A 27,658-nucleotide genomic window follows, 5' to 3' on the forward strand; every position below is an offset into this window, starting at 1 on the left:
CTGAAATGTTCTCTCCCCAAACATGTATCCCACCCTCCGGAAGGAACCGGGGAGGTCTTCTCCGCTGTGTGATTGACGTGTGTTCGCAAACCCAGCGCCACACCTGAAGAATGGCTTCCATCAGGCCCGCGGATTCTATTTTCAATTGAGGGGTCAGGGACGTGCATTCAGAAAAAGTTCTCTGACTAGTGCTGATGGAAAGTCACATTTGGAAAACACTGCTTATGTTATTTGGGGAGGGTAGCTTTGTGGCGTATTTCATCCTCCTAAACTTTGTCAGGATCGACCTAGTGGGGTTAAGTAGGAAGGGGCTTATTGGATCGTTGACTAGACCAACTATGAGTTAAAAAGTAATGTTAAAAAGTTATGTACCACTTTACATAGGTCAAAATGTTAATAATAGACTTTTTTTTTACTTTTTGTTTTTGAACTTAATGATGTTTGTTATTATCCTTTGGTATGCTGTCCAAATTCTCTAATACACCTGGCCTGGGCCAGGAATGCAATGATGTGAGAAGTGAAGGATTTTATAGTAGATCAAAATATAAGATTTCTGAAAACCTGCCTTCGGGTCCTATTGATCAGCTAGCTGACCTTAAGCAAGTTATTTGTGAAATAGCAATAATAATGCCAATATCTAGTCTGCCCAGCTCATAGAATTTTCATAAACATCCAATGATATGAAGAAAATGACAATGCTTTGCAAACTATTAAATGCTTATTAATAGCCTTGGTTGGTGTGGCTCAGTGGGTTGAGTACCGGCCTGTAGACCAAAGGGTTGCCAGTTCTATTCCCAGTCAGGGCACATGCCTGGGTTGCAAGCCCAGTCCCCTTAGGGAGAGCACAAGAGGCAACCACTCACAGATGTTTTCCTCCCTCTCTTTATTTCTCCCTTCCCCTCTCTAAAAATAAAATAATAAAATCTTTAAAATATATCAAATGCTTACAAGTGAATGCACTACTATACAGAATGGAAGTCCTAAGCTCTATGTTGTGACCTCCAGGATGGTCCCCAAGGAGAGAACAGTGGGAGGGATCCCAGCACTGCTTAGAGAAACTTATTTGACTTTCCTGCTTTATATTTGTTCTAAATATTGGGGTTTTTTTACATCAGGTTGCATTGGAAGCCTGCTACTTAAAAAAAAAAGTTGAAAACCACACTTCTATATTCCCTTGGGCTGTCTTCCCAAATTCTTTCTCCTTTAATTGCCAGCCCCCCCCCCCTTAAGCAAGTAACTGCTCATTATTACCTTGCAGGCATTTTTAAGAGGCAAGATTCCAGTTCGCTTCCTTCCTTGACTTCCTATCAGGAGTTCTGGTTAAATTCTTCTGTTGAGTTGAAAACTAATGGTTAAAGTGTGTTTTTAGATGAATTACTATTATTCTCAAATTATAGTTTTACTACCCCTATGCATAATTAAGAAATTACTACAACAGAATTTCTTCTTAACTAATTCCAGTCTACTATAGGGAAATACCAGTGAAATCCTAGAGGGCAGATAAGCAAATCAGAAAATTGATCAGTCCCTCATGATCAGATAATATTAGGTTGATATAATTTTAGTAAATGGCTTAAAAGCCTAAATCATTCCTTCAAAATCTCAAATCATATGTGTGCAGACTTGTTATATTTTTTGGTCAGATTCTTAAGGTAGGTTTCTTGTGAAGAGTGTAAGACATTCGACAGCAAGTTACCCAGCCCATCACAAGCATTTCTAAGAGAGTCTGAACAGGAAAGGAGGTGGAGGAAGGCACAGGAAATAGGAACGAATGGAACAACTGCATTCACACACACACACACACACACACACACACGCGCGCGCGCGCGCGCTGTGGCTAAGAGCAAACAAAACAAAACAGAATCCCAGGGGGACTGTCTGTGCTCCAAGCATGGAGGAGTGCTGATGTTGTTAGCGCCCCGGCTGGGCAGCTTCCACGGCTAGCCTGTGCACACCCCCTCCATCTCCTGCCCAGAGCTTGGTGGAGAAATAGAGAAATTGTCTGTCACCCCTTCCCAGCCCTTGTTCACTGCACTGCAGTGTGATTTTTGCTCCCAACAGTCCACCGAAACTGTCCTGCGTGGGACCCCCAGAGCTACTTAAATGCCGTATTCAGTGGTCAGTTTTGCAATTCTTCCTTTCACTCAACCTCTCGGCAGTATTTGGTGATGCTGGGCGCTCTTGTTTTCTCACCAGGTCATGCCACTTTCTCCAAGTCTTACACATTTTACACATTTTAAGGAAAAAAGACCTGAACGTATTTTCCCCAGACTAAACCAAAACCACATAGTTCTTCCAGAAGTGTACGAGTGAACGACAAATTGGTTACTCCGGAAGCTGACATGCCCCGTTATATTCGATTTTAGAAGAGCCGAGTAATCCCGTATTTCACATGACTCCGGGGGAAAGAAAAAATATTTAGTCAGCAACAGGGAAGGGAAAAATAAATCCAAAAGCTCTCTTGTGCAGGTTTGTGTTATGAAATCCCAACAACATGGCAAATGACATTAGTCAGGGCATATGAATCACTCTTAGACAAAAGAATATTCATGGCATGTTTGCTGTTTAGAGATAAAATAGTTCTCTTTCTTGATCATGGAATCATACAGTCTTGGATCTGAAAAGACTTGAGAGAATTATTTTCCACCCAATGCCAAGACAGAGACTCTCTGGGGGCAAGGGTCGTGTTTCCTGCTTCGTCGTCGAGAAGTCCACAGTGCTGAGTCAGGGGCTGCACACTCACAAGAGTCCCTTAAATAACAGTCGACAATGTGGGTGCTGTCCCTTTGCCACTGTGGGGGTTGACAAGGAGAATCTCAGCTTCCCTTTCCAGAATCGTCTTTCTCTTTGTCTGCCACCCATTTTGAGCCACAGAAATACAATAAAAATAGGGATTACATCTTTGGGATTTTTCCATCTGTCACTCATCGAAATATCACGCAAAGAGCTACACTGGTACTTTTGTTGCCTGACAGGCATTGGCTGGTGGCCATAAGGCCCACGGGCTGCAGTTCATACAGAATCTGCACATGACCTGCTCATTCAAATATCCTGTCCTGGGCTTTACCTTTTACCACCACAGTCCAACCACGAACAATGACTCCAGATCAATATTCCTCTCCGAGTTGTTTCCGTCCTACCAGCTGTCACTTAAGGGTAATTAACACATCTTTTTCCATTATGCACGCTGGTGGAAGAATTTCAAACATTTGGCCGGATAGCAAATTCATCCCCTCTGTTAGAGAAAGGTCATTCCTCTGGCCATCTGGATATTTACTTTTCTTTAGAAATGAACTTCATGGAATTTTCTGCGGGGAGGGGAAAATGGTGAGGACAAAGGGAATTTCCTAGTAAAAGTAATTAGCTCCCATTCAACACATGCCCACACACCAACAATCGCACATATTACAGCCAACCCTTATTTTCTTTCAATGTTACAGCCAACCCTTATTTTACTTATTCCATGATTAACACACATCATGCTTAGTCCCTGTGACGTTATGACAAGAGCTCTCTTAGATGACCCTGATGTGTTCTTATTGATTTTACAAGAGATACCTCTTTTAGCTTCTGTGTGTTCATAAAAGGTGCCAGCAATCACTTAGAGGGGAGCTGGAAAAGAAACGGCCCTGAGAGATGGGCAAGGGTGGGTGAGTCCTGACTCTTAAGGAAGATGCAGGAAGGTACACGGGTGCTTGTGACACAGCGACCAGAGTCCTTAACTGCCAGCAAGGTACCAAAACAAAGCCTTGTAGAGGAGACACGTCTGGGTGAAAGTAGGAAGTGGCAGAGGAGACACTGGAGATGGGCTACCGATGTGGAGGAAGAGGGTGCTCTAGGCAGAAAGAGCCACATGAGCGTGTGCTTGGAGCCGGGAAAGTGTGGGATGTTTGGAATCCGAAAGTAATGCAGCTGGACCGCAGTGTGGAGAGATGGGGGCATGGAGGGCAAGGAAACAGCAAGGATCCATTACAGCGGGGTTGTGGGACAGCTTCAGCACCACAGGGAGGAATTCGGACTCAATTTGGTAACTCAAGACAATGAAAGATTTTGAACAGGGAGATGAAAACTTGGAGAAATGACCTTGGCCACTGTTAGATGTTGAATTGCCATCCCCTCCAAATTCACATATTGAATTCCAAAGCATGTCTTTATTTGGAGATGGGGTCCTCACAGAGGTGAGCAGGTCAAAGCAAGGTCTGTAGGGTGGGCCCTAATCCATGTGACCAGTATTCTTGTTAGAAGGGGACACCTGGGGGCAGAAATACACAGAGAGGGAAGACGATGCCACGAGACAGAGGGAGGAGGTGGCCAAGGAGAAAGGCCTGGAGCAGATGCTCCCCCAGAGCCTTCAGAGGCAGTGTGGCCCTTCCGGTACCTCGATTTTGGATTTTTAGTCTCCAGAGCTGTGAGGCAGTACATTTCTGTCGATTTAGTCTGCCAGCCTGGGGTACTCTGTGAAGGCCGCCCTCGCAAACCAACAGAGCACTAGCGTTTGAGAAGGAGTGAAGTGGACCGAACCTGTGCTCCAGGAGTGAACTGCACACGCCTCGCCGAGGAAGGTGGTGACGGGGAAGACAGATGCTGCGTCACTGAGTCCCCAGCAGACATTTCAAGGTGTCAGGTAAAGCAAGTCATCAGCTCCTCATGCTTTGTTCAGGGTTTGGATTGGGTGAACAAAGGCCTGGGCACTGATTAGGCTTGGTTCTAATGCCAAATAGTTCTGTGATTTCAGACAAGGCCGTTTCTCTCTCTAGTCTAGAGTCTCTGTTGTAAAAGGAAGGGATAGCGCTAGATCATCTTATAGCTTCCAGATCCAAGAATTTGGATTTTATGATGCTAATTAGATGAAGTTTTATGTTACATGCAATAAATAGTACATTGGTATGTGTGCTTGTGTGTGCACGGGAGTGAGCTTTATTTTATAATCCACCTGTTTCTACAAGAAATTTGGGGGAAACTGTCAAACCTCAGCATCTGGTCTTCAACAAAGAACAACAAAGTGGAAAATCGATGGGAAGGAAACTAGAAACATACCACAGGTCACCTGAGATGAACTTATTACTGGATTTGAACTTTAGCTCTAAGTTTCCTGGCAGTTAAGGCAGAAAGAAATACACGTGCTTATTGTCTGATAAAAATCAAGGTAATATGATTAGTTCTTGAGAAAAACATCTCAATAGGCTGAGTGCTCAGGTAAGGTTACACTTAAGAACATGCCGATTCAAGGTACCTTAAAAGCCCGGCAAAAATCCGTGCTCCTTAATCCAATAATTCCACTTAAACTGAGGAAATAAAAATGGGTGGGAGGAGGGCACTTGTGAAAATGCTTGTCACAAAATTTTTTATGAAAGTGCAAAAGTAGAAAGCACTAGGGTGGGAGCAATAGTTAACTTCCACGTGGTACATCCATTCAGGGGGGCGAAATGCAAACATTGGAAACCGGACTCCGCAGCTGCTGAGGGGACCAGGTGATAATAAGCTCAATAGAAATAATGGGGAGATAAAATTATTTGTTTTCCAAGACTTTAACTGTATAAAATATGGAAAGCACCAAAGGGAGTCCTCAAACGTAGTAATAATTGCAATAGGGTTGTACTCTTAAGAGTGACCCCCAAATATTCCCAAATTGGTGAATCATTTACAACTGAATTTAAAAGAACAGGTCAACTCACATTCTCCAGTTTTACTTTCCAGCTATGTTTTATAGGATTGTGTTTTTTAGCTAAAAGAGAAGAAAGTGATTTCAGAAAGGCTCAAACGGCAAACTGACATTGTGTTACTGGGGGAAAGCTTGAAAAGATTTTTGTTTGTTAGAAAATTTTTTTAACATGTGGCTGTTGGTGGCCATGCAGAAGCCCTCCTTGTCTGCTTCTGGGTAATTTGATGCTAAAGCCTGCAAATTTAAAAATGTGATGACATGCTGTTCAGGGGTCAGTGATGGATTAGGGGCCATATGTCCTCTGCCCGCAGTGCCTTCCCGGGCCTGCACACCTTGGTTAAATCCCTCCTAGTCAGCTCCCAGGCACCAATATTCCTGCTGGCGTGTATCCTGCACCATTGTTCATTACGGACGATTCCTCCCTGCGCCATTCTCAATCTTGTTATTTTTTTGAAGGAAAAGAGCTTCTAACCCTGGTATGAATTCAAATGAAACTGATGACTGGGAACCAACTCCCAGTGTTGTGTTGCAACATCGAAAAGTTTTTTTTAATTTTTAAATGCCCATGCTGTGTGAGACCACTCTAGAAATGAGCCAGACTAGAGAATAACTTCAAAAAGTTGGTTCAGAGGAGAAAGACATGGGTGCACCTGTCACAAGGCGGTCCAGCCTCTGACAAAGCACTTCCGCACACCCGAGAATCGGTCAGTGTAATATGTCACACTGATAGAACGCAGTGGGGGAGGGGCATCATTTCAAGGGGCTCAGGAAAAGCATCGGATCAAACTCAGCTGCCTCTGATGACAAATAGAAATCAGTTCGTCTTCGGCTCATGGCCCTTTTCCCTCTCCAGCTTTCTATTCTAGTTTTTTCCTAATTTCCCTTTTTTTCTCGTGTCTACTCTTTTCTTTCACCCGAGCAAAGTGTTAAACAAATTACTTCAGAAAGGGTAGGAAATATCCCCAAGAAAGGGCTCTATAATGTGAGGCTCAGACACCAGGACACCCTCCTAATGCTCCCCTCCCCAGCAGCCTCACTGACCCGTAGTCTGTTGGAACAACAGCCGGGAGTTTGACACAGAAATGTCAGTAGCCCGGGACATAAACATGCGAGTATCATTTCTCATTTACGACGTATAGGTTTTTGAAAAAGGAAAATCCCTTTTAAACATTGAAAATTTTCCTTTGAGACCCTTCATCACTCATTACTTTTTTATTACCTGTTGATTGAAAACACACCCTACGCAGGTGACTGTGAATTCAATGAACCATCGTGCACTTGGATCTGAATTTTATCGGACAGCAGCACTGATGACTCTGGAGACTGTAGTGCCCGTATTTGCAAGGCAGCGTGTGTTCAGTCTACAAGCAGCATTTCGGTGGCACACCCCCCCATGCGCCCCGGCAAAAACTCCCTCTTCTGGAGCAGGAGTGCTCTGTGGAGGTTGGCACGCTGATCAGTTCCGAGTCAAAGAAGTTCCAGAAAATTCTTAGAAGGAATTTCATGTATATGTGCCAAAAAGAACTAAATGCCCCAGTGCCTTAGGATCACGAACTTGAAAATGGAGGTACGATTTCCGTGTACCAGTGGTACACCCTAAGTCCTAAAGTTCGATGGCTCTTAGCATCCTCCCATTTGCCAGGCTAAACCTAAGTCCAATGTGTTCATTTTAAATCCCGAAACTAGAAACTGGGGCTTCAGTTTGGTTATTCCGAGGCAAATTTCCAAGGCTTTTTCTTGCTTTCCTTCATTCCCACACACCCAGATGCACACCAGCGCCCTACCAGCACACACACACACACACACACACACACATTAAGTCCTGCCTTTTCATGGAGGGCAAAGCAGGAGACACTGGCAGTCTCATTGGTCAGTGTTCTCATGGTGGGAGGCTCTTCGCATAGAAAAAAATAGTCTTATTGAGCAGAGGGGTGAAACTAGGGGAAATGAGATTTGAAGATTACTTGGTAGCGTAAGGTGTAAATTGGGTGGCGGGAGTCAGGCCAGGAGTTTTCTGTCGTAAAGATCTTTCCTTCTGCTGTCGCCGTTCTCTGAGAAGCATCTGCAGCCCTTGTTTAAACAGCCTTTGGTAGATGGCTTTCCCCTTGTAGTGCAGCTCCGGGAGGTGGTCCCAGAGGCAGCCCGGTCCTTTCCCAGCTGCTTGGGTTTCAGGGCTGAGCTGGGGGATGGGGGGGGGGGCACCCATCTTCTCTCTAGAAGGAGAGCAGGGGGAAAGGTCCAGGGGCTGGTGTGCTAGAGATATGGTATCCCCCCGACCCCCCTGCATCTGGGCGTATTGAATTTAAGCTGTTCTTGCTCTCCCAGCCTCTGGCCTGCCCCTGCTCACAAGGGCAGTGCTAAATGGAGATGTGTATGAGATCAGCAATATTTCGTGATGGGGAGTCTGACATAATGCACTTTCTCATAATTTATTAAAGTTGCTAATACATTTCAAAAATACGTGAAGAACACAGAAACCTCTGGGCAAAACCGTTCTGTGCATTAACCCTCCATTGATTTTGCATCTCAATCAAAGTAAAAGCCTAAGTCCTTCTGATGACCCGGAAGATTCTCCATCCTCTGGTCACCTCACTGTCCTCACATCTTCCATCTTAGTTACAGCTCTCGCCCTGGCTCACGCTGCTCCAGCTGCGCTGCCCTGATTGCTATTCTAGCATACTCCCTATACACTCCTGCCTCAGGACCTTGGCACGTCCTGTCTCCTCTAACCAGGCGGTTTTCCTGCCACCTTCTCACCAAGATCTCCTTTGGTGCCCTTAACAAAAATTATAAGGTCCCCACCCACACACTTCCTATCACTGTTTGGTGGATTTTTCTCCCTGGTGCTTAACATATTCGTGCCCACTATGTATTTTACTTACAGATCTTGTTGCAGGTCTGTCTTCCCCACTTAAAATGTAAGCTCTCTGAGGGGAGGGACTTTTGCCCATTTTGTTCGAGAGTCTGTCTTCGTGCTGACAGCACCAGCTGCCGCAGAGGAGGATCTTGTTCATAACGTGCACTGAGTGAATAATGACTGGAAACGGAAGTGGGTTCTGCTCAAGGACAGCACTACTGGAAGCACTTTGTCACTTTATCTTTCCTCTGTTGAGACAGTCAGCAGCTGGGACACTGAGATCAACAGCCACAGAGCGTGTAGAGGGCTTCCGAGTGGGGGGAGGGAGGAAGGCCAGGGAACAGGGCAAGGAATAACGCCCTTGGCTTTCCAGAGAGCTAAGTTAGAATCCTGACTCACCCAGCCACCGGCTCTGTGACCATCGTGGGTGAGTTACTTCTCTCAGTGCGCCCTGTGTGTAAAAGAAAGACAAGGATGCAAAATCCCAGGTTGTAAGGATCAGGGTCAATGCAGGTAAGATGTCTGGTGTGGAGCAAGCCCTCAGAAACATAAAAATACTTTTCATATGTGTAAATCATTTGTGTTAATTTGTAGTTGTTTGCAATATTCACAAAAGTAGGAATTCACACGTTTGTTGGAATGTTTGTCTTAGGGAACACATTGAGACTAGTTTAAATTTTTTTAATCTTTTCATTGATTTGAGAGAGAGAGAAAGAGAGACATCAGTTTGTTGTTCCTCTTACTAATGAATTCAATGGTTGTTTCTTGTATGTGTCCTGACCGGGGATCGAACCCTCAACCTTAGCATAGCAGGACGTTGCTCCAAACAGCTGAGCCACCCAGCGAGGGCCACACTGAGACTATTTTAAAATTCCTTACAATTTTCTTGTCTTTTTGTCCTTACAGAAATTTCCTGTGGGGTTTTTTTTTTTTTTGTCCTCATAGGATTTTTTTTCAAAAGCCTACTTCACACACTTTTATTAGATTCCGCTATGTATTTGTACTATTTAGGGATCATTTAGGGGGAAGAAATCGGCTCTCGAGCAGGGGAAACCGCCTTCCAGGTGTATTTGTTCACTGCCCAGATCTCCTCCTGCAAGGTTCACAGGGCCTTGCCTTGCAAACTCCCTGTCCTCAAAGATTCGTTTGTTAAGCAAACATTGACAGCATATACGCTCTCGACCAGGCACGGTGCTCTACGCTATTGGCCATTCGAGGCGAATGAGAGAGCATCTAGTGAGGAGCAATTCGCAGTAAAACTGAGACTGAGTCCTGACAGCCCCTGTGATAAGAGCAGGCATTAGGTTTCATGCATCACCGAGGGGTGCAGATTGCTAGAGAAAGCCCGGGTGGCAAAAATGCTTTTTCAGGGGTGGATGGGGATCGGTTGGAGAATGATTCATGTGGAGGAAGGTCTGTTACACTGGGCTTTGGCAGGGAAGGGGCATTTGGACAATTTGAATTGGGGAAGAAGACGGCGGCATGGGTGGAGCCAGCTGGAATGGAGTCCTAGAGGAGGAGGATGGAAGGCATCAGGCCTCGGGTTCCCCACTCCAGCTGGATGGGAATCCAGGCTGAGGAGAGGAGAACAGTGGGGTGAGACTAAAAAGGAAGGAAGCTCACTGTCTGATACCATGGGTGGCCTTGCTCACGGGTAAGAACTCTGGACACAATCCAGGAAGGAATGGAGCTTCTGGGAGGGAGAGGGGTGCACTCAGGGCCATAACTAGAACGGTTTCTTCATGGCTGCCGATGCCTTTCCCATGAGTGGGCCTTCCAAACATGCATCTCCAGGCCACACCTCTTTCTTGAACTCGAGATTCCCATACTCAGTGACCTACTTGGCACCTCTACCCCGACATGTTGTAGGCACTTCACACTCAATGTGTTCAAAACACACCTCCTGCCATTTCCCCCAGACCTGCGTGAACCATGCCTTCTGCCCCTGCGTGGATGTCGGTTCTGCCTTCCCAAAGCTCCCTGTCCTCCTTGACTGACCTCTCTTATCCCTTGTATCCAGTGCGTCAGGGCTCCTGCGTGTCTACCCTCAAAACATCACCAGAACCTGCTTCTTCTCACCATCTCCACTGCCATCGACCCAGTCTGAGCCGCCATAGCCCCTCCCCTGACTACTGCCCCAGCATAACTCGTCTCCCCACGTCCACTCTGGTCCCGCTCTCTGTTCTCAATGGAGCAGCCAGAGCAAGTCTCCTAAAATGTCGCTTGTGTGCTCAGAGTCCCCATTTCCTTTCGAGTAAAAAAGTCATCCTTACAATGGCCTACACAGCCCTGCGTGATCAAGCCTGTTACTTCTCTGACCTCCTTTTCCGCTCTGCCCTGGCTCAAGGTGCCCAGGTCCGCTGGCCTGAGATATGCCAGGCATCCTTCCTCCTTGGGGTGTTGGTACCGGTTGTTCTCTCCACCTAGAACATGCTTCTTCCAGAGGCAGGCCATGCCTACCTCTCCACCTGCTTCAAACCTCTGCTCCAAAGTTAGCTTGTCAGGAACGGGGGACCCTGCCTACAGTGCCCCCCAGTCCACTTATCGCACTCCTTCTTCCCCAGAGAACTTGGCGTATTCTGCCCTTGAACTAATTCATATGCTTACTGCCTGTCTGCTCTAACCAGAAGCTAAGCTCCATGACGGCAGGGTACTTGTGAATTGTGTTACCGATATAACCCATGTTCCTAGAACATGTATCCCATGTACCTGGCACATAATGGATATGCAACAAATGTCCGTTGAGTGAATGAAGGGCAGCGTGCTGCGGGCAGGGAGTCCAATGAGGGGTCTGTTGTCAGCCTCAGGCCACACCTGTGGCTTGCACAGTCCTGACAGGGGCAGCGGGAATGACAAGTGAGGGAAGGTGCCCCACGCAGAGTGACTGTGTATCCGGGATGACTCCACTCAGGAGACCTGGGGCTGCGTGAGAGGAAGCCCCAGGCCTAAGACCCGGTGCTCCGGAGACAGGGGCTGCTTGCTTCGCCCAGCCCTGTCGTTCTTACGGGTCCCAGAGCCAATGGCTGAAACTGAGTCGATAAGAGTGAACAAAACACTGTTCCGCCAAGACAGCTCAACCCTGCGTGCCCTCCCAGTGAGTCCCATGGCGTGGCAGACGGTGACAGGCCTAGGACAGGCAGGTGTTTCCCACTGGGGTGGTCTAAGGGGGGAAGAGGGTTCCCGACCCCCACCCTGCTCTTCCTGAGCAAAATGAAGCTTTAAGGCTCTTCAAAGGGCAAAGCACAGACACACGGCCCGCAGGCATCTGCATCACTCGGAAGCTCTAGTTTGGTAGATGTGTAACTCGTTTAGGCCCCTGAAATCCCGGGGCCTCGTGTACAGATTTGAAAGCTTACAGGGGAGTTTCAGGGGCTGTTCACAGTGCCTGCTTCTGCTCTGATACCTGGAGAGGAGCTGGGAGTGGCCTACTTTGATTGTTCCCATCAATTATTAGTTTGATGTATTAACATTCCGCCGTATGTATAAAATGGACTCAGTCACTTTAATTGGATTCATAAAACTGTATGATTTATGGAACTTTACATGGATCTTCTGGCTAATATTACACTTGACTTAAATATTACTTATTACTGCGGTTTCTTTCCTCTCTTCCAGCCATTTGCATATACATTGCAGATCTATGTATCTGGGTTTCTCAAAGCTAGATGCAATTTATTTTTCATTGTTGTACCCATTGGGGCCTAGCGTAGTACCAGACATATGGTAGCCGTCAATAATTTATGTTCTCCAAGTGTGGCAGTTTTGGCTGAACCAGGCTGAGTAAATGAGATCCTGGATCTTCCCCTGACAAGTTGTGTGACCTTGGGCAAGTTACTTAACCTGTCTGAGCCCCGGTTTCCATATTGGATAAAAATAAGACCTACCCTAGAGGCTTATAATGAACACCAATGTGATCGTTCTCATAAAGCACATAGCACCATGCTTGGCACATCACAGCATTTAATAAATGACATTTTTATAGTTATTTGATCATGTGAAAGAAGCACAATGATTAAAAGCAGTGGCTTAAGGGTCACATTGCCTGGGTTGAAATCCTGGCTCTGCCTCTTGCTACTTACATGACCTGGAACAAGGTTGTTAATCTCCCAGGTATCAGTTCTCCCATGTAGCCAATGGAGGTATTGGTGGTGAGATGATGCATGCAAAACACTCAGCATCATTCCTAGCACCTATATACTGAGAAGGAGTCAATAATAATAGTATCAATATTTATGGTCCCAATAAATATTACTAAGTATTATTACTATATATGTAATTCTCTCTTTTAAAAAATAGTGGAGTATATAGTCATGGATCAATTCAATTTACAAGTAAATTTGACTAGCTGTCAGGAGCTTAACTATCCAACCAGTGGCGATGAATGGGGAATATTTGGTGGTTGCCGAGGGAAAATACTTCTTCCACAGTTCATGGGGAGGTCCTAAGAGGCAGATGGAGTAATGTCACATCTCAGTGTTTGGCTGAATCTGACTAGAAGGGATCCCAGAGGCCGGAGTTACTTCTGAAAACTAGACCCAAGAGACACCGAGCCTAAGAGGGCTATCTCCATCTCTCTCTCCAAGGTTCATGCTGGAGAAATGTTCAACCATAGGAGGCCTGAGCGTGATCAGTGGGGTGTCCACTGAGAGTGGGTGGCAGTGGGGGCAAATCCAGGAAGATGGTCCCTGGTGAGGCTGTGGGTGGGCAGCAGCTGTCCCAGGGGCAACACGGTCCAGTGGGCAAGCTCTTCCGGATGTAGAAGCCGAGCAGAGCTGTGATCTGGGAAGAGGCCTAGAGGATGGCAGAATCTCAGACCCTGAACTTGGAGGTAAACAACAAGCTCTGTGGTGCCCTAGAGCATAACAGCTGAGATACCCAGTGGGTGAACAAGGTCAAGACAAAGGCAGAAGTTTGGAGCTTGGGTCAGAGTGGCCACCTGCATCAAAACCGGACGTACTGAGTCTGGATCAGCCAGGTTCAGAACTTGTCCAGGAAAAGAATGACTAGGTGAGGTAGTGGGAAGGGTGGAGTTATGGGCAGCCCGGCCTCAGGCCTCTTCTCTGTCCCCTCTTCTCTACCCTTGTCCTTGACGCGTCACTGCCCATGAAGGTGGCTTCATGAGCAAGGCCGAAGAAAGGCCTATTGACCTTTGTAAAAGCAACTTCAAACTGGGCGCCAAATTTACACATTTCCTTTGACTTCCTTCCCTAATGCTTGACTAAATGATTCCTGCCCTGCACCATGCAATGTTAACACCAAGAACGATTTTTATCAACTTTTTCTCTGTAATCAGGATATAAAAATTATCCCAACATTTCTCTTTGAAAATGGATCTTCAGAGACTCAGTAGGCCTTTCTGCATTACTAATGAGTTCTTTAGTGAACCATTTTGTCTTTTGCTAAAATAAATCTCTCCCATTAAATCTTCCCTGTGAAAAATCTGATAGAATTTAAGCTGACTCATTTCATTTGTAGAAAATCTTTGTACTTGCTAAGGATTTAGGAGTCGTTATAGTTTATTTTTTATCAGACTGAGGGAGCTCATTAGCTGAGTTCATGAAAAAATTCAAACATGTGTTCACAGAACCAAATCTTTGTGTGAGAAGATAGCCTAGTGCTTTGCTCACGTAGCCTCCAATCCATTGGGGGGAGCCGCGGGAGGAAAACACATTATCTAGCACTTCTGTGGGTGACTGTATTAGTTTCCGAGGGCTGCTATAACAAGCACTACAAGTTTTTCTACTAACTTGGAACAACAGAAGTCTACCCTCGCACAGTCTGGGAGCCAGAAGTCTGAAATCAAGGCGTCAGTGGGGCCCTGTTCCCTTGGATGGCCTTCGGAAGGACCCGTCCCGGGCTCTGGCCGCCGCAGGTGTTCCTGGGCTTAGACATGGCCATCTTTTCTCTGTGTCTCTTCACACCATCTTGCCTCTGTGCATGTCTGTCCGTGTGTCTGAATTTCTCCTTTTCATAAGGACGCCAGTCACACTGAAGTAGCATCTTCACTTAGTGACCTCTGCCATCATCCTATTTCCAAATAAGGCCACATTCAAAGGAACTGGGGCTGAAGACATCAACACATCTTTCCAGAAAGACACAACTCCCTCCCTAACATTCGATGGCACACAAGGCCCCCCCCTTCTTTCACACGCCAGGATGAAAGTCTGTTCCCCACAGCTTCTCCCACTGACCACTAGGGGCAGCGTCGAGAGCACCCTTTTCAGTGATGGGGAAGCATCCTATAGCCTGGGTTGGCTTGGACATCACGGCCTCGGGGGAAGTACCTTCATATCCCTCGGGGCTTCATTTTCCTTACCTTTAAATTGGGATAACATGTCACAAGAATGTTGTGCAGCTGTAATAGGATACTGTATGTAAAGAATGCTTTTCAAGGTGTGATGCCAGCGTCCCACTAGATTTCAAGCTTCATGATGACTGGGCTGCAGGGGGCCGGGCACAGGCTCTGCAGCAGTTCTGCCTGCGTTGGACACCCAGCCTCGCCACTCACTGCCTGTGCAGCTCTGGGAAGCTGCTTTCCCTCTCGGTGTCTCTCTTTTTCTCCCATTAAATGAGAATATTCACAGTACCTCTGGTAAGATCTTGTACTGCAGGTCATACTGCACTATGATCTACGAAAAGCACTTAGGAACTGCCTAGCACAGGACAGGTGCCCTAGTCTAGGTCTTAGTTATTTTTAGGGAGGGTAGGATCTCGTCTCAGTGCCCTGTGTGCAATTCCATCCCAGCTTCTGGCCCAGAGCATCTGCTCCAAAAATGTGCGTTGACTAAAGGAGGGCAGGCATGTAGCTCCTGCCCCCAGGAGAGACACGTGGTTAAGCCCCACACCCCCTCCACGCGATGATGCTCGGCTGACCCTCCCCCAGGCAGTGCACAAATCCCCAGGCGTGGTGCAAGGTGCCGTGCCCTACACCTGCTCTCCCCACAACCCCCACCCCTGCCTGGGCTGTTTGTTCCTGAACAAAGTGCAGCTCCCTCCTGCTGCAGCTCAGTTTACAGGTCAGTCCCAAGCCACCAAGTGGTCAAACCAGCCTGAAAAGATTGTTCTTTTCTTACATTACTAAAAATGAATGCACTTTTCAAAAGATACTCTAGTTTTCCTTCTTCTTCCAGTTGCTTCTTCACCCAATAGTCCTTGTTTTCCTGGTAGTTTTCCCAATCTCCCTCTCCTTCCTGCCCACCTCTTCCCCATGCTCCAATCCTCTATCACCAACCCCTTCGCCTACCTCCTCCTGGAAGCCTTCCCAACTTGACACCAACAACCAGAGTACTCTGGATTTGTCATCATCATATTTGTAATCAGATGTGATATGCAAAATGTTTTCATACAAATACCTCTCAGGTGGGCAGCAGCCCATGGAATGCACCAGAGCTGGTGTGGCGGGGGTGGTGTAGTAATCCCCTGCTATCCCAAACCGAACCCTTTGGTTCCTGGGATCCGGGAGGTCAGATTTGGGGGGAAGGGTTACAGTGACCAGAGAAGTAGGGAAAACACTGAGGCTTGACAGACTTGGGACACTGGCTGTTTTAAAATGGGGACAGAAGTGTTTCCATTGTTTTGACAAATAGCACAGCTGTCTAGGAACACAGCCACTAAATGTCAGACTTTAAGATGGATTATCTGCTCCTGTCCGAATTCCGGGAAGCCCTGCATGAGGGTAGGTGGTTCGCCACCTGGTTTTTAGATCAGACCGAAGAAAACTCTGCAATAACCGAAGACGCATAGTAGCCTTTTGTGTCTTCGGGTAAACCTCACTTACTTAGAAAAAGAGCAGCTTCTGGAATTACTAACAACTGACCGTCATAAAAAAAGAGGCCAACATTTACTCAGTGTTTATTCCCAAGTGTGATTCCCAGCACTGCATTAGAAGGCCTAGAGGGTGTCAGGAATTTAACCTCCACAGGGTGGTTGTGAATCAGCCTGGCTTGGCTTCCTTCTCCAAAGTGCTAACTCTCACTCCTACCCACTGCCCTCTGCATGCACCCAACTAGGTAATCTAATGAAAGTTGCTGGGTAAACTTGAACTGTCCCTTCCTCTGGAGTCACCCCTCACCCCACAGTGTGTCCGTACAGCAACCCAAATCCCCGTCGCTGCATTGATTACTCTCTGTTTGAATTGCCTGTTTAATATCGCAGGGCTTGGTCCATGGGATGGGCTCCATAAAATTTGCCGGAGGAGAGAAAGGGGAACAAACATTGTCCAACTGCATTTAAGTGAGCACCACAAAGGGTCCCTCTCCCTCAGCCATCCCAGGATGGCTGTGAATGCCACTCAACACAAAATCATAAATTTACTGAAAACAGTGTAAGATTATAAGTATAATCACAAAAATCTTATGTGATTACACAGTGCAATGTATTTATGTGTGGCCCAAGACAATTCTTCTCCCAGTGTGGAGCAGAGATGCCAAAAGGTTGGACAGCTTTGCTAGACCAGGTAGAGCAAATTGTTGGCTTTTTTTTTTTGCTTCAGAGCAACTTCCGCTGTCTCTTGGGCTCTCACAACCATCAAAAGGTGTGGAGATGTGGGAATATAATGACCCCCTTTGACAGATGAGAAAATTGAGGCACTGCCTCTCATAAATTATTTGTAGAAGTTCACATGACCCCTTTGGAATGAAGCCGCCGCCAGGGTTCCAGGCTTTCCCCACTATAATCTGTAGCTGCTTTAAAGTCGAGGTGAGTCAGGCCATGTTCATCAGCCCTGGCGAGTGTCAGCAGGAAAGATATCAAAGAAACGCACATCTGAGGCTCTTCTGAAGGGAGAAACGCAGTTGCTGGCGCCGACGGTGAGGGCGAGCGAGGGGCCCAGACCTCAGCGAAGAGGCCAGAGGGCAGCACAGTGCTAGGAGCAACTGGACTGGCTTTAGGGGGTTGTTTTTCATACCGTGTCTTTTTCTCCACCATGCAGAGGAGGTGGGGACAATTATAGTACTGAAGAGGAGGAGGAGGGCCAGGGACTGTTCCAGCACTTTCTGTGGGTTAACCCTCAGTCCTTACCCAAAGTCTATGAGGTAGGAACTACTGTTATCTTCCCCTTACAAACAGGGCAGCTGGAGGCCCCAGGCACCCCCGCCAGAGCTGGATTTGGGGCCAAGCAGCCCAGGGCCAGAGCTTGGGCCCTTTTCCCATGAGATTATAAACAGCTTCCCTAGGAGAGGTTCCAAGGCAGCTGAGTTTCCGGAATGGAACTCCAGGACGAGGGCATCTGCCATGACATCAGTGTGTCACCCAGTTGGCGTCACACCTGTGGAATGTTAGGGAACCGGAGAGGTTCTTCATGGCTTCTCCCTGGCCCACTCAGGGCGCAGAACTGGCCCCTACACTCAGTGTCCCTGCAGACCACTTCCGAAACACGGACTACCTTCCCTGGACCGTCAGCGGCAGCGAGAGCGCTGGAAACCACCATCGTGTGCGGAGACCAGGAGGTGGACGAGACCCGACCAAAAGAGGCAGAGTTCAGTGGGCCCGGCCGTGACCCTGGTTCTCAGCAGGAACTCTTACCTCCCACAAGGGCCTTCTCAGAGTCTGCTGATCGATGGCGTGGCCCACGCCAAGACTATTCCCAAGCAATGCGTACAGCAGAGGCCTGTTGACAGTTCCAATCGTAGATCAGATGCAATCTGCTGCTTTTTCCCACAGAAAACAAATGGGACAGAGTTGTCTATTGGCTGTTCCTGTGAGCAAAAACTCCTATTGTTAACCCCTTTAACCATCTCCTAATTAATGTTTTCTCTTTTCCTCCCGTATTTTAATTGACTTTTTCAGTTAGGAGCGTACTAGGAAAAGATTCCAAAAATTATTGTTTTAAAAGAAGCAATTAGAAAATCTCATGTTCCAATTATGCTTTCTGTGTCTCACACACCGGCTCGATCCTGAAATCTTTTCTCAGCCGAAGCTGCATTTATTCTGTCCTGCACTGTATAATGGCCGTGTAATTCTGAGAGCTCTGATCTGTTGTTCTGCCAAGTACGTGTTACAGCCATTTAGCATCTTTCTTCACCATGTTAAGAATCAACATGGGTACTCTGTACTAGAACTTTCCACGGCTGCTTATTTTAATAAACTTAATTCAGCTTTAAATTGTCACCTGTTTCTAACCATCCAGAATAAATAGCACCAATACTATCTAAACTCCGAATTATGTGATTTTTTTAAATAAGAAAAAAAAACAAACTATAATAAAATTAGAGATGTAAAATCTAATGATCAGGGTACAATTTTACCTGTGGCATAAAACAAACCTGTTCTTGATAGTCTCCTGCTTAGAAACGTACAATGGCAATCAAACCCGTAACTTTTGACTTCACTCTCAAAGTTGTTCGGCATCCAGCTCCAGTCCACGCCGCTCTGTTTCATCCCGTATCATTCCCTCCAACACCTTCTCTGTCCGCCATCCTTGAGAAACACTGAGAAAGTCCCCAGATGGTACATTCTCTTCATCTTGTTCTCATTCCCTATTCTCCCCCTACACACACACACACACACACACACACACACACACACACACCTGCTGCCACGTACTACTTTGCCAAATTCATTCTCAGCTGTCTGGTCTCTGTTTAAACATCACCTCTACAGAGCCTTTCCTTGACTCACTAAATCTCGGTTCAGACCCTCTCCCTGCGCTCCCTCCCAGCACTCTCCTCCAGAGCATGTTTGTAAGCATGCACGTTTCTGTCATTGTTCGGCCAACATCTGTCTTCGCCGCTGGACTGCCGAACTGCAGGCTGCAGGATGGGAGGCAGCGCCTCTTCTGTTTGCTCACCTTTGGTTAACTGGCACTTAACACAATGCCTGGCACATAGTAGGACTTCAATAACTATTGGTTGATGGAATGCATGAATAAGACCCTTGCCTGGAAGTACTGTACACTGAGAACAGTGGCGAGTGTGATGGAAACCACTTGCTCTCTCCACACCCGGTGTGTCCCACCTGGGGTAACCTAAGGGTCAGCCTGGCCCATATGACTCCGGAGTGGCAGGGGTGAGCCCACTTCCCTGGGCTTCCCCATCCTCCCCACACCTCCCTGCTCTTACCTCCCAGTTCCGCAGGACTCTGCACAAGGAGGCTGGAGTGGCCCGCCCCTCTCCCTCCCACAGAAGTGGTGCCTGTCCCCTTCTCTAAGGGCTGGACTTCACACCGCTCTTATCTCTCTGGAAACAGTGTTCGACCAAGAGCTACAAGGGAGGAAGTGTTCAAATGAAACAGAAAACAACCCGAGCAGCCACAGAAAGATGTTTCCAAGACATTTTTATCTTTCCGTCTTAGACTGAAATCGGGAGGCACTATTCTTGACACTCGTGTTTCGTCTCACCGTGATGTACAAAGATGCTGTACATTGCCGTGCGCTGCCCTCTCCCATGCAGTTATGACAACCTGCTTTGATAATCAACAGTTTCTGTGGGATGCTGTGCATCCTGGCAAATCTCACACCTTCGCAGAAACTCCCTTACAAATTGTTTACTGTGTTAGATAGCTTGTTATATCCTGACAGTAGCTTTTCTTTTAGCAGCTGAGAATCCTATCAGATCCCTCACTGAAATTCCACTGCCTAGAGCTTCCCAGTGCTGGGGTTAATATGCTCAGACACCGTCGTGCGGCACACTTCAAAATATTAATACTGCATTGGACTAGGGTTCAAGGCTGTCTCTTTAAATTTGGGCACTTACAGAAACACCCTGTAGAGTTGAAAAGGATGTTCAATATAAGATACTTAGATAAGTATAACTAAGTAGTTTGTATCATGTTTTGAAGTGAAAGTTTACTTTATAAAGGAATCGAAAAGCCGATCAAAATACAGCTGAACTTGTCATCGTGCCCTTACTGTAACCAAAATGTCACATACACATATTCTTCTTTCTTTGGTAATATTAACAACTTACTTACTTACTTTGTGCCTACTATTTGCCAAGCATTTTTTCCAAACCTGGTGCATGTATTAACTCATGCAATCCCACAGCAGACCTCAGCGGGAAAAACAGTGATGATTTGCATTGTGCAGATGAAAAAAACTGAGGCACAAGAAATCCAGGGAATACGCTCAGATTTAGAAATGGGCAGAGCCAAAGTGATGTTCCCAGACAGCTGCCTCTGTGAGCCTGTGGATTTAACCACTCCTCTCTATCTTCCTACCAATGAATAGACCCAGGCAGGTGACCTTTTTTCATTCCCAAATCCTCATATATATCTTTTGTATTTTAGATTGCGTCATGCCTTCTATTATATTATGGAGAATCATGCTAGATTCTCATCCCCTGGGACTTTAACTATTGCTAATAAACAACGTGGTGTAGTGATGTGAGTCGAGGAAACCTGGATTTAGAATCGAGCTCCATCATTTACCATTTGTATGATCTCAGCAAAGCTCCTTCGTCTTTCTGAGCCCATTTTGCAAAATAAGGATCATCACAGCTACTTTCAGGAGAAAATGAGATAGCCACGTCTAAGTTGTCTGGTACGTGGGCAATCGATAATATACCTAACCCCAGGTGTGTAAGTAAGAACACTGGGAAATTACATTAATTCTCATGGGGAAAAAAAAACAAATCCACCGATAAATTACTAATTTGATATCGTAAATGATGTTCTGTTGGCTGAAAACAGTTTGTGCAGTTCCTTAAGAGGCCCAGTTGTTTCCGGAGATAATAGCATTTACAAGAAACCCCTATTTTGTCTGGCTACATCTTCACACACAGCCACAAAGCCTTAATGCTAGGAGTCGAGGGGTCCAACAGACAGTTCTCGGAATGAGCAAAGCTGAATACCCAAACTGGTAGAGGCATGGGTGTTTCACAAAGTCCGTCTCTGTTCTAGCGGCTCTGCTTTCCCAGGTCCTCCCTTCAGGCCACCTCTACCTTTGTGCCCAATGGCCTATGAGCGGACCTTGAGTACGTGAGCCTCTCCAGGGTCAGCTTCCAAGGGGAGGGGTTGTGACTAAGGAGAGTTTGGATGGAAGTCATCGCAGAGAAGCCTGGGGTGGTTTAGCCTCTGTACAAGGAATGTCACGGTGTCTAATTCTCCCTAGCCCCGCCTTGTATGCCATGGCCATCTCCCATCACATGTATGTATTCGTGTACCCGACGCAAAGACAGTCAATTCAAAAACGGGTCACACGCCTGTGCTGGAGGAGCAGGTACTGAACACTTTCTTGGAGGTTTGACTTTAGCAAACTGAGAGACGAAAGCATTTATGAGGGAGGGCAGAAAGGGAGGTGAGAGAAGAGATGTCCGAAGCAAGTTGGTAGGGCTAGAGGGACCCTGGGGTGTCACGAAACAGGGAGCAAAGTACCGGTAGGATAAAAACTTTACCCCAAACTTAGCAGAGCAAAGTAGATGGAAAGAGAAAGATTCCTGGACTGCTCTGAGGTAGAGACTATCTTTAATGATGGTTCCACTTGACCTGTGTCTTTACAACAGACCTTCCAACTCTGGACCACAGAAGGCCGAATGAAACATCACAACTTACACTTGAGACCAAGGAGACACGCTGGCTTTGCCCGTTGTTACGGAAGTGCATTAGCAGGAACAGAGCCAGTTCCTTCTGGGGTGCCCAGTACCCGCCTCTGTGTCCTCCCGGCAGAGGGTGACACAGTCTCTAATGCCTGACAGCGGAGCCCTCGGGCAAGGTCGGCTGATGAGCACAGACCACCTGGACTGAGCCTGGGAGGCGCCTGCCCTTCTCAGGGGGATTCTCAGTCCAGAGGGAGCCCACGCTGCCCAGAGCGCCGCTCACATGAGTGGGAAGCAGAGCGGGAACTCCAGATGTTTAGAATTAGGGTGGCTATAAACAAATTTGTATCCCCAGATCCACCCAGCTTGCTTTTTAAAATTATTTTTATATCTGGTAAACAAACCCATATTCTCTCTTTCTTGGTTGCAAACAGACTAATTCTTTAGGGAATGGTAATACTCATGCTGGTAAACACAGTGAGCAAGTCTTTCCCCAGAAATTGCAGAATTCACGCATCAACATGATTCTCTCATTTGGTGGTTTGAAAACTTGGGACTTCAGTGTAAACACTAGAATTTGCAAAACTCTTCAAGACTGGTTTTATGCACATGTGCCACATATTTCTTTTTTGCTTTGCCAACTTTAATGTCCAAATGTGACTTTTGCCATAAACATTCTTCACTATGTCGCGTCATGACATTACACTTGATACAACTGTCGTGGGGGTGGGGCGAGGACGTGGGGTAGTGGTTTTTGTGCACCAAACCAATCTGTTGTGAGTGATTATCCGAATTTATGTCTGGAAACTCCCCTGATGCATCTATGAGTAAGAGTCCACTCCTGCACTACCATTGCCTCTTCTTCAGTAATTGGAACGAGGGATGTGTTCAGCCAATCTGAAACACACATTTCGAGAGGCTCTTCTTGTCGGTTCTGCTTCCTCGTCACCCTAGCATGCACAGACCAAGGCGGAGTGGGGTCAAGGCCTCCTGTTGAGAAGTCACAATAGACTCACCCCTCCGATGGCCCTCCACGCTGCCTCGGAGGGAGGTCTGTCTGTACTCTAAGCAGTCACGTGTCTTCACAGTCCACTGTCAGAGACACACTCCGTCGAAAGCAGCAACAACCAGTCTCAGGAAATTCCTCTACTCAGCAGCTTTGGGCAAAGCTGGTAGTTCATGCCTGGTTCACTCCTTGTAGGTTTCAGTTCTGTTCTGCGTTCCAACACGTGTGTGCATGCACGCACACACACATGGGGTCCCTGCCTTTGCGTGTATAGAGTGATTGTGATGATAGAGTTGAAGGCTACTGATAACACCGCAAACCACCCTGTTCATTTTACAGGGCCGTTGTTCACGAGAGAACTGCAAGTATCTTCACCCTCCTACCCACTTAAAAACGCAACTAGAAATTAATGGGAGGAACAATTTGATCCAGCAAAAGACTGCAGCAGCAATGCTCGCCCAGCAGATGCAGTTTATGTTTCCAGGAACCCCGCTCCATCCAGTGGTGAGTACGTCACATCTCAGGACGGGCTCAGTGATGCAAATGTTGGTGCGGGCAGCGCCACACTGTCCTAAGAGGGCCTCCCTCGACTTTGTCTCTGGCTACAACTAAAGCAAATGGCTTCGAAGCTAAAGAGAGGCTGAAAATAAGGGTTTTAAAATTAGTCAAATGGAAAAGTGTGTGTGGAGACACTAGGCGAAAACAGTGTCTAACCAATATCTGGGAGATGGGTGTCCCTCCTGCTCCTCCTCACCAGGAGGCGCTACATTTGCACGACCTTCAAATGGTGACCGTTCTACAGGTTCATTCAGAGGAAGAAGTGAAGGTCTTTGTTAATGAGAGGGTTTGATGCCTGAGACTTTTTTTTCGAAGCAAGGCAGCTGACAGATTATGTAGTTCAATGGCATCATTTTAAGAATGAGGAGAGGGAGGAATCAGAGAAGTGGAATGATTTGGCCGGTGGCATGCAGCGAGTGGACGCTGGAGCTGGGACTGGGACCGGGCCTTTCAGACCAGTCTGCCGGCCTGGACCCCGACAGCCAGCCCCAGAGCAGATTGCCTTATCGTCACAGGCTCTCGCAGGCCTGCTTGGGCTGAGGCGGCTGGGGCAGGGACCGCGAGATTAAATGTGTTAAATTGTGTGATACTTCCTCCCTGATTTCACAGTATTTCAAAGTCCTTCCTTAAAGGACTGGAGATTGTTTTAGGCGTGAGACCCTGGAGACAAGCAGTGCATTTGGCTTTAGCGGATTGCTTTTCTATTTGTGAATTATTTGTCCAAAACAAGCTAATTTTTTTTAAAAAACAAAGCTAGTGAAGTGAGTGAAATTTGCTTTTTGGAAAAGAGCACATACACAAAAGGCTATTGTTTAAAAATCAGCCTTGATTGTATGAAAATTCTACGTTATTGAAAGCCGCTAAATTACAAGGGATAGCTACCCAGGAGTTCAATTTCCTTATTGTGCATCTACGAGAGGAGACGGAGAGGGCAGGCTGGCACGGCACCAGAACAGGGGAGAGAGGCGGGGAAGTGGTGAGTGCCATATTTCCCCGTGTATCATGCACACCCACACTTTTGGCCCAAGCTTTCAGGAAAAACAATCGTTTGTGTTTTATTTTTAATTCCATTTCTATTCATTCACATTATACTTGTTGTTTGTATTATAAAGGAATTTTAACACTTATTTTTTAATACATTGTGGTACAAGAAATTTTATGTAACAAATAATTACAAAACAAGAACAGATACGTGGTATTTCAGGTACTACCCCTACATGGTGTGCATCCTTATTATTCCCACAAAAACTGGGCAAAAAAGTGAGCATTATCCACACCCAAATACAGGTAAAGCTGCTTCATCTCAAGGTCAAGAATGGTGGCGCAAAGTAGCCAGAAGCCGGCTCTGCCCAGATTTGTAAGAAGTGCCAGGTGCAGGTGGCTCCAAGGGAAACCAGGTGTGACAGTCTTTAGGGGACAGACAGGTTCATGGAAAGGGCAAAACAGGATTCAAGCCCAGGGCGTTAGGATTTTGGATGAGGCCCCCAAATAAGTGAGGAGGATGAGCGGCAGTTAACCTAAATTTAAGGACAACACAAGGAGAGTTGTACTGTCCTTCTAACACCAAATGTTGTCCATCTGACACCAAAGACAGGCATTTAAGTAGATCTACTTAAAACCATACACATGTAAGTTGTGGTTCTCTTCACTGATGCACGGAGAAATTAGTTTATTAAATGACCTAGGTGCTAACGTGATTGAGTTATATGGCATTAGATAATGTCTACGGGAATAAACTTAAAGCCACCAAAGTCAGCACAGCAGCGCTGTGCTCCACAGAGCACTGCAGAGGGAAGGCCCCTGTGAGTGTGGTCAGGAGGGGAACAATGTGGGTGTCGTAACTTATAGTTTTAATGTGAATGTTTCGCCTGAAATGTCACGTGGTGTCCTTGAGTGTGATATCATTATGTTATAGAATGACATGCTTATGATTTTGTAGTAAAAGATTTTGTGATTAAAAATGGGGGCATTATGTGGGCCAGACCCTGTATATCTCACTCGCCTTAATCATTCACTTCGTATTTATTTAGAATACGTAAGGATTAACCCTGATATCAGTGATGGCGATGTGAATGAAGAAAATTCCATCCCTGTTGTTAACGATGAGTTGAACTTTCTGTGAAAGTTCTGTATTACCTAAAATATTCATTAGAAGTTAATCATCATGATTATGAAAAAGGCACATTACATTTAAATATTTTTGTAGAGGCTTAAATATTACAAGAAGTATTAGAATTAAAAGTATGGTAAACTTAATTATCAACTCCATAAACAAGTAATTTCAGAGTCTTGGGAAATAACTTGTGACTTAGCCCAGTGTGATAGGCCACATAGTGGCCCTGAAGAGGCCCTGGCACCTGTAAATGTCACCTTTAAAGGAAACAGCCTCTTTACAGGTGTGATTAAGTTAGGCGTCTAGAGATGCGGAAATCCCCTTGGATGAAATGCAGTCAGCTCCCTCTGTGTCCGTATCCCTCCCAGACCTAGCTCTTCCCCCAGAGAATCAGCAGCCCCGAAGCAGCAGAACACGGTAGCCTGGACCTGACTAAAGGTCACAGGATCCGGGCTAAAGATAACATCTTGACTGAAGTGATGTCTCATTTCCTGAGCTCTAAGGTGGAACCACCCCCTGGCTGCTTCCCCATGAAATGGAGCAGAGGTGACCAGAACAGATCTCAGGGCTGTCCTCAAGACCTGCAGAAACCATTCGTGACCCTAACCTCACCTCCAAGCAATCCGCTCCGCAGCATAGCCCCAAAACCCTAACCCGTGATGTCTTATGACTTTGCCCTGTAGAATCTATTACCTACAAGCCATTGGAGCGAGAGTCCGGGCTTTTGAGCCTTAGCTTCCCGTTATTCTGCTTGGTACCATTCATAATAAAATAGCCAGTATTTCCCGGGTCAAAAATAAATCAACCAATCAAAGTAGAAATAAACGCAATCACAACCTTACGAGAAAAGAACAAAGAGTTGACACATCTGGAAGAAGAGAAAGGCAGTGAGTCCCTAGAGACTGTAACTGGAGCCACGTGTCCTCAAACCTAAGAGAGCCAGCCACCACCAGCAGGTGGAAGACACCAGGAAAGCATTCTCCTCCACAGCCTCCAGAGTGAGTGTGTTCTTGCCAACACCTTGATTTTCACCCCATTGAGCTGATTTTGGATTTATGGCTTCCAAAACTAGACAAGGATAGATACGTGTTGTCTGAAGCCACCAAGTTTTATGGTAATTTGTTAGATCAGCTACAAGAAACTAATACGCGTCGAAATTGCTCAAAACAAATAACGTGGTAAACATACAGTGAGCAAGTACCATTCCATTTTTAGGATTTCTTCTAAGTTAAATGTCTCTATAATTTTCCTCTCCTTTTTTCGCCCATCCACCCTGAAATCTCTCACCAATGACCTTCATATCTCTTAACTGATGGTCGCTTTCACCTTCATTGTATTCGTTTGACCCCTTAGCAATATTCAACAGGGGTAATCAACTCTCCTCTATGGAGCACGCCTTCCTCTCCGATCACTCCTTCCTCTCCTGTCTCTATTATGTTTCTCTGCCATACATTGAGGCTGCTATACGTTGAGGCTGCTATACCTTGAGGTCCCCAGCAGTCGACGTCTCTCCCACCTACCTTCTTCTTCCGGGTCTCATCCACTCCCATGGTTGTCCACCATCTAGAGGCTAAGAACAGTCCCACACGTATGTTTCCAGCCCAACTTCTCCTCTGAGCCTCGGGCTCCTATATCCAACTTCCTACTGGACTCACCCTTATTGAAAATTCTCACAGGAACTCGACTTGTTAAAGGCCAAATTATTTATTCCACTACATTCCCACCTCAGTAAACGCGACCAGCAGTTTCAGACCACAACCAAGCAGACTCTGTCACATATACTTCCTCACGTCCAGCTCATCAGTAAGTCCTGATGTGTCTGCCTTCAAGGCCATCTACTGCTCTACCTCCCAGCACCCTTGTCTGAGCTCCCATCCATCTGTTTATGCAAATACTTTATGAGGATTTCCTTTCTAATCTCTCAGTTTCCCTCTTGCTTTATTCCAACATATCCTGCATAGAGCAATCATAGCATTCCCTTAGGTAAAATCTT

At 46.4% G+C, this 27,658-nt stretch overlaps 1 protein-coding gene across 8 annotated transcripts in view; it reads left to right on the forward strand.

Moving 5' to 3' along the window:
* MBNL2 (muscleblind like splicing regulator 2) overlaps positions 1-27,658 on the forward strand; it is a 147,439-nt gene that overhangs the window by 71,924 nt on the left and 47,857 nt on the right. For all 8 annotated transcript variants that reach the window (XM_037057571.1, XM_037057570.1, XM_037057573.1 and 5 more), the window contains exon 3: positions 23,334-23,498. In XM_037057571.1, the coding sequence (XP_036913466.1) occupies positions 23,334-23,498 (165 nt within the window). The remainder of the gene's footprint in view (positions 1-23,333; positions 23,499-27,658) is intronic.

Source organism: Sturnira hondurensis, unplaced genomic scaffold (assembly GCF_014824575.4).
Source record: "Sturnira hondurensis isolate 20B ecotype Veracruz unplaced genomic scaffold, ASM1482457v3 Scaffold0009719, whole genome shotgun sequence".
In the NCBI taxonomy this organism is placed as follows: domain Eukaryota; kingdom Metazoa; phylum Chordata; class Mammalia; order Chiroptera; family Phyllostomidae; genus Sturnira; species Sturnira hondurensis.